Source organism: Sapajus apella, unplaced genomic scaffold (genome assembly GCF_009761245.1).
Source record: "Sapajus apella isolate SASKATOON/1434 unplaced genomic scaffold, GSC_monkey_1.0 scaffold94, whole genome shotgun sequence".
NCBI classification, from domain to species: domain Eukaryota; kingdom Metazoa; phylum Chordata; class Mammalia; order Primates; family Cebidae; genus Sapajus; species Sapajus apella.
The window spans coordinates 4,677,192-4,684,951 of NW_022437034.1; the positions used below are offsets into that span (position 1 = coordinate 4,677,192).

Here is a 7,760-nt window from a genome sequence, read left to right on the forward strand (position 1 = left end):
TTTTTTTTTTTTTTTTTTTTTTAAAAGAATCTCGCTCTGTCACCCAGGCTGGAGTGAGATCACAGCTCACTGCAGCCTCAATCTCCTAGGCTCAAATGATCTTTCTACCTCAGCCTTCCAAGTAGTGTGATTACAGGCATGTGCCACCACACCCAGCTAATTTTTTCTACTTTTTTTGTAGAGATAGGTCTCTGTTGCCCAGGGCCATCTTGAACTCCTGGACTTAAGCAGTCTTCCTGTCTTGGCCTCCTAAAATGTTGGGATTACAGGTGTGAGCCATAGTACCTGGCCCAACATTTTAAATTTTGATAGTCTATTTATTTTTATTTTGGTTGCTTGTGGTTTTGGTATCATATCTAAGAAAACAGTGTTCAATACAAGTTCATGAAGATTTACCCTGTATTTTCTTTCAAGAGTTTTAGTTTTAGGCATTTGAACCATTCTGAGTTAATCTTTGTATATTATATGAGGTGGGGGTATTACTTTATTATTCTGCACGTAGATATCCAGTTGTCCCAGCACTATTTGTTGAAAAGTCTATTCTTTTCCCAATTAACTGTTTATGTACCCTTGTCAAAAAATCAACTGACCATAGGTTTTTTTCTTTTTTAAAGACAAGGTCTCACTTTTTCACCCAGGCTGGAGTGTAGTGGCGCAATCTTGGCTTACTGCAGCCTTGATCTTCTGGGCTCAAGCGATCCTCCCACCTCAGCCCCTCAAGTAGCCAGGACTACAGGTGCGTGTCACCATGCCCAGCTAATTTTTTTGTATGTCTTTTAGAAAAGGGGTTTTGAGGCCGGGCGCGGTGGCTCACGCCTGTAATCCCAGCACTTTGGGAGGCCGAGGTGGGTGGGTCACGAGGTCAAGAGATCGAGACCATCCTGGTCAACATGGTGAAACCCTGTCTCTAATAAAAATACAAAAAATCAGTTGGGCATGGTGGCGCATGCCTGTAATCCCAGCTACTCAGGAGGCTGAGGCAGGAGAATTGCCTGAACCCAGGAGGCGGAGGTTGCGGTGAGCCGAGATCGCGCCATTGCACTCCAGGCAACAAGAGCGAAACTCCGGCTCAAAAAAAAAAAAGAAAAGGGGTTTTGAGATGGTCTCAAACTCCTGAGCTCAAATGATTTGCCTGCCTTGGCCTCCCAAAGTGCTGGGTTTACAGGTGTGAACCATCATGCTCCGCTATACTTGTTATGGTCTGAATGTTTTGTGCTCCTCCCTGGCCCCTCTCCCTCCATGTCCCCCCGCCAACAAATTTACATGTTGAAGTCCTAACTTCTGGCTTTAGGAGGTGGGACCTTTGGGAAATGAATAGGTCATGAGGGCAGAGCCCTCAAGAATGGGATTAGTGTCCTGGGAAGAGAGGAAAGAGGGAGCTCAGTCACCCCTTCCACCCCTTGCACCCTTTCCACAGTAAGAACACGCCCTTCCCAGACACCAAATCTGCCAGTGCCTTTATCTTGGACTTTCCAGCTTCCAGAAATGTGGAAAGTAAATTTCTGATGTTTACAAGCCACATGGTTTGCAGTATTTTGTTACAGCAGCCCAAGCAGACTAGGACAATTCTCACTTCTATTGCACTAACATATGTCTATTCTATGCCAGTATCACATTGTCTTTACCACTATTTTGTACAGCTTGAGCATCCCTAATCAAAAAATCCTAAATTCAAAAAGCTCCAAAATCCAAAGCTTCCTGAGTACTGAGATCCAAAATCTGAAACTTTTGCAGTGCTGACATAGCACTAAAAGGAAATGCTCGTGGGAGCATTTCAGGTTTTCAGATTAGGGATACTGAACTGGTAAGTATATAATGATTACAGGTTTTGAAATTGGGGCCAGGCACAGTGGCTCATCTCTGTAATCCGAGCACTTTGGGAGACTAAGAAGGGTGGATCTCTTAGGCTCAGGAGTTCAAGACCAGCCTGGGCAACATGGCAAAACCCTGCCTCTACAAAAAATACAAAAATTAGCTGGACATATTGGCTTGAATTTGTGGTCCCAGCTACTTGGGAGGCGGAGGTGGGAGGTTCACTTGAGCCTGAGTCGGGGGTGAACGTCACAGTGAATCAAGATAGGGTCACTGCACTCCAGTCTGGGCAACGGCGAAAAAAGAAATTGGGATGTGTGAGTCCTCCAACTTTGCAAACGTTTTTGTTTAACTTCAACTTTAATTTGGAGTACTTGGCATTATCTCCATTTTACAGATGAAGAAACTAAGGCTTAGAGAAGTTTAGCTTCCCCTGTGATATCAAATTATTTGATGGCTGCCCCAGGATTCACACTCAGATCGACATAAATTCACAATACTCCTATAATTTGATCTCACTCTACCTTTCAGACTTAATTTATATTAATCCCCTAATGTGCCTTCAAATACGCTTTTCTGCCTTCAAACTTCTGGTCCTATTGTTCCTTCCATCTTGAGTGCCCTGTGCTGTTTCATAAAATTCTCACTCAGAGTATCTTCGATATCATTTAGCAAAATGATCTCTTTTCACTCTATTTCCTTAGCACTATAAGACTTTCTCTTGTTTCTTATTCCACATTATACCTTGCAATAAAGGTATTCCCATATACATAAATATTATTTCCCTCCCTAAGAATAAACGCCATGTCTCATTCACCTTCCAATCTCTCTGAAGCCAAAATACAATACCTGTAGCATGGCAGGTACTGTCTTGAATGAATATATGAAATTCTAAAATTATCCCTATTAGATTGGGCAATAGTGTATGTGTGTATTGGGTTGATGGGCTGTATGTGTGCAAGAGATGGTCATGGCAAGATCGTAGGAATGAATACCTCAGGATTAGGAAATGTCCTAATCCTGAGAGTATAAGAAAAGGATATTGACTGGGCACAGTCTCATGCCTGTAATCCCAACACTCCAGGTTGTTGAGGTGGGAGGAGCCCAGGAGTTTGAGACCAACCAGCCTGGGCAACACAAGGAGACCCTGTCTCTAGAAAAAATAAAAAATTAGCTGGGCATGGTGGCATGTGCCTGTTAAGTCCCAGCTACTTAGGAGGGTGAGATGGAAGCATACTTGAGCCCAGGAGTTTAAGGCTGCAATGAACTATGATAATGCCACTGCACTCCATCCATGGTGACAGAGAGAGACTCTGTCTCCAAAAAAAAGGGGGAAAAAAAAAAGAAAGAAGATGACATGAGACAAATGTGTGACAGAGTGGCAGGCCCAAACAAACAACTGATGCTAATTACTCTGTTGACGAGAGAAACTTCCAGTCTTGAGGTGTTGTGTGCAGATGAGTAATACTTGCCAGTGAATATGAAATAAAACAGGTGACTTAAGAAGCCCCAAACTGAGTTTATTGGGTATAGAATAGGGGGATAACAAACAACTCCAGTATATTCAGGTAAAGTCTGATATAGCCTGGGATATCTAAAATACAATACCAGGGCTACTCTAGTGTCAGAAGTCACCAACCGAAAATAGGAAAATTAGATATTTCTCTCAAAAAAGCCAGGAAACAGGGCAGTGCACCAATGCTTATAATCTCATCCATGTTCCCAATGACTTCCCTGACTTGTCCATTCTTGCACCACTTCAAGTCATCAACGTATTTCCCGTTTTTAGCCCAAATTACTGGATAAGAAGAAAGTATTTTTCAGAATAAGGTGGTTCTCATTCTTCTCCTCAGTGCCATCTGGTTCCAGTCAAAAGGTAAACTTCCTCACAAAGGAAAGTGTTAGGAACTCTAAGCTCTGGAAAGACCAACATCCAGGCCTCTTCCCACCCACTAAATCTAATATCCTATCTCTAGAAGCTACTGTGGCTAAACTCTTACAAACCAGTTACAGCCAGGCGCAGTAGCTCATGCCTGTAATCCCAGCACTTTGGGAGGCCAAGGCAGGCAGATCACCTGAGGTCAAGGGTTCGATATCAGCCTGGCCAACATGGCAAAACTCTACTAAAAATACAAAAATTAGGCCAGGCGTGGAGGCTCACGCCTGTAATCTCAGTACTTTGGGAGGCTGAGATGGGCAGATCACAAGGTCAGGAGATTGAGTCCGGCCTGGCCAACATGGTGAAACCCTGTCTCTATTAAAAATACAAAATTTAGTTGGGCATGGTGGCACATGCCTATAATCTCAGCTACTCGAGAGGCCAAGGCAGGAAAATAGCTTGAACCAGGGAGTTGGATGTTGCAGTGAGCCGAGATCGTGCCACTGCCCTCCAGCCTGGAGACAGAACGAGACTCTGTATCAAAAAAGAAAAAAAAAAAAAATTACAAAAATTAGCCAGGTGTGGTGGCATGCACCTGTAATCCCAGCTACTCAAGAGGCTAAGGCAGGAGAACCACTTGAACCTGGGAGGCAGAGGTTACAGTGAGCCAGTGAGCCGAGATCATGCCATTACACTCCAGCCTGAGCAACACAGCAAGACTGTCTCAAAAAAGAAAGAAACCAGTTACATTATACAGGAACCCTCATTCAGCTTAGAATCTTTACCCACACAGTGAATGAGGTTTAGAATATAGTGTTTTTCAAAGTTGGCAAGAACCTGGCATTATCAGGGTAATTTTATCACAACCTCCCCATTTTCCAGATGTCCAGTCATAATCTATTTAAATCCCATCATCCACTTTCTCTTCTAATTGGCTATTACCCAGCTGACAGGAGCTTCCAAGAAACATGATATAGTAGGCACTGCAGTATACTGGCTGCTTGTTGGGGTTGGAATAGACCTGTTCGGGTTTGAGGGACATGAAAGGATTAGCCCCATAGGCAGTGATGTGTGTATCCAGTTCCACCAGAATCTGCAAAGAGGATACCAACTCCTGATGGCTGTAGAAGAGAGAGAAGAAAAATTACTCTACTGATGGTGACAGAGATAAAGGAAAAATTGCTCATGAACCTGACATTTCTGTAATCACCAATCCCCCAAATTGTCTAAGGCTGAACTAGGCAAGGACTACCCTTCCCTCCCAAAATTCTCACTAAATACTCAATTAACTAGCATAGGACTTTGTTCCAAGCGGATGAAAAAGCCATATGCGGAAAAGATGAACATCCTCACCAGAAAGTAGATAAACAAGAGGAAGCAAAATGAGCTCATTTATATAAAGAGAAGTGTAAGTCAGGGAAGTATCACAAATAGGAAGAGGTCAAAACCTGTAAACAGTAATCAATGCAGGAATCTTATAGTCACGAAGTAGCAGCAGGGTAGGGAGCCAAGCCTCCATCAAGTCTGGGGAGGAATGAAAACCTGTGGGAAAAAAATGAAAATGGGAATAGGGAAAGACTGAAGCAGACTCTTAAGAGCAAGATATTTCTTTGACTGTGACCACTCCACCCCTCACCTTGCTTATCCCCAATCATCATTATCATCATCATCCAAGTGAAAAATTCTGAACCCTAGTACATATGGCAAATGATCCAGAAAAGTTGTCATCATATTGTATTTAATGAAATCAAATGAATGGGGTTCCAAAGACAGAAGACACAAGACTCAGGATGGAAAATTCCCAGGGGAGCCACCCAGTATTCCCGTGAACCAATGATTCTTACCTGGATGGAAAGCCACCACCAAATCTGGATGGTCTGTCTGCCCAGTCTCTACCTGCTCCTCCCAGAAGTCATGGTAGAGGCCCCTGTGGGCACTAAGGTGAATTGTGCCAGGTTCCAGGGGTGAAGTTGAGGTGCTCTGTGAAAAGCCAGCAGCCACGTCTACACCCACCATGACCACACGGAGTCCAAGGTGCCCAGGAAACATGTAGCCAAGCTCATCATAGTCCCCAGGGCGAGTGAGAAATGTCTCCACATGGGAAGCACCAACCACATGCACTGTGCTTCCCCCAATCCTCCTAACGTCTATCCCTAAGGCCCTAAGTCCTAGGCCTAGAGTCAAGGGCCGTGACAGGACATCTGTCAGCAGCCGCTTCAAAGATCCCTGCAGGACATCTGGGTCTGGCCTTGGCCGTCCTACACTGGCCCATAAGGTGGTCATGGCAGGACTAACTAGCACAGCATCCAGTGTAGCATCTAAATGTAATCCCTTCATAGAAAACCAGGAGTCCCAATCCTGTACAGCTTCAGGTGGCCAATGCCAAGGTCCTGAGGGTAGGACAAAATCACCTGTAGGAAAGAAGGAAAAAAAAGGAAACTAATATTTTCCTGGCTTCAAAATTTCCCCCTCACAAATGATCAATATTCCCTCCATGTTTAATCTGCCAACCTGTGAGCAGGGGTGCCCCATCCTTTGCCCCACTTCCTCATTTTTTCCTAACAATATGATTTCATGTCTTCCTTTAAATGTAACCAAATATGACCATTATGGCAGAGTTCCCCAACACCACCATTCCACCTGTGACCAGAAGCCATTCCATGAGACGGTCCACAGCCACAAGATGAAGCTCTTGACAAACCCTCCTGTGTGCGGGCCAGTCTGACCTCTGGCACTCTGGACCACAGTAATAGACATTTCTGCACCTGAGAGAACGAGTCAGAAATAGTTTTTATATTACAAATGTGATTGGGGTTATCAGGGGAGGGGAACTGATATTCCTGCACCTAGGATGGAAATGGCTAAGGAAGGTAGGGAGAGGAATGGCAGCTGATGCACCAATTTTGGGGACTACATTTGGCAGATGAGGCAGGAGGGACTGGGAATATAATTATTCTGCCAGACAGAGTGATACCTTACTCTCTATCTGGAACAAGTCACTTTTTATATCACTTTTAGAAAAAACACGAGTTTACAGCTGTCCTCTCGTAACAGGTATGGTTCAACTCCCACATCCCCAAACAAATGTAGTCTTACTCCTTGAGTACTCAAGAGAGAGATAGAGAGGAATGTATTGTGGTTTTTGTCTCACCTCCCAATAACACCAAAAATAAGCAGGATTAGCATACTGTTCTTATCTTTGTAGCCTGGATGACAAAAAATTAGGAGTAAGCCTTAGGTTATTTTGAAAACTCTCAGATCTTTCCTTTTGGAATGAGGTCATAATACAGGATCATTTCTTTTTCTTTTTTTTTTTTTTTTGAGACAGAGTCTCAGTCTGTCATCCAGCCTGGAGTGCAAGGTGGAATCTCGGCTCACGGCAACCTCTGCCTCCTGGGTTCAGGTGATTCTCCTACCTCAGCCTCTCGAGTAGCTGAGACTAAAGATGTGTGCCACCTCGTGTGGCTAATTTCTGTATTTTTAGTAGAGACAGGGTTTTGCCATGTTGGCCAGGCTGGTCTTGACTCCTGGCCTCATATGATCCACCTGCCTCAGCCTCCCAAAGTGCTGGGATTACAGGCATAAGTCACCGTGCCCGGCTATTACAGGGTCATTTCTGAATGTCTCCCTATTAGCCCCCAACTAGTCACCTCTTACAGTGCCGGAGAACCTTGGAGTCTGAAAGGCCATTAGGGAGTGCTCTACAGTGAGCACAGAATCGAAATGTGTCCTCCATCCTCTGGAACATTTCTTGAGGACATCGAAATCCAAAGCCTGATACAGGGGTACCCCCATCTACCACCAACCTGCAGAGACAGCATGGAGAAGGAGTGGCAATAGGGAGAGGAATATCTCCAAAATCTCTCACGTCCCCCATCTTGTCTCCTACACATTTCTATTTACACCTATGTCTCCCACTGCCATCATTTTCCACTTAAGTGAGTATTTCTTCTTCTTTTTTTTTTTTTTTGAGACGGAGTTTCACTCTTGTTACCCAGGCTGGAGTGCAATGGCACGATCTCGGCTCACCGCAACCTCCGCCTCCTGGGTTCAGGCAATTCTCCTGCCT

General features: G+C 44.4%; 1 protein-coding gene across 2 annotated transcripts in view; it reads right to left on the minus strand.

Moving 5' to 3' along the window:
- Positions 1–4,256: 4,256 nt before the first annotated feature.
- The window catches only part of MSS51 (MSS51 mitochondrial translational activator), a 10,318-nt gene continuing 6,814 nt past the window's right edge, over positions 4,257–7,760 (minus strand). For both annotated transcript variants that reach the window (XM_032256372.1, XM_032256371.1), the window contains 5 exons: positions 7,342–7,497; positions 6,332–6,456; positions 5,536–6,102; positions 5,140–5,233; positions 4,257–4,812 (listed from right to left, as the gene is read on the minus strand). In XM_032256372.1, the coding sequence (XP_032112263.1) occupies positions 4,593–4,812; positions 5,140–5,233; positions 5,536–6,102; positions 6,332–6,456; positions 7,342–7,497 (1,162 nt within the window). In that variant the 3' untranslated portion in view covers positions 4,257–4,592. The remainder of the gene's footprint in view (positions 4,813–5,139; positions 5,234–5,535; positions 6,103–6,331; positions 6,457–7,341; positions 7,498–7,760) is intronic.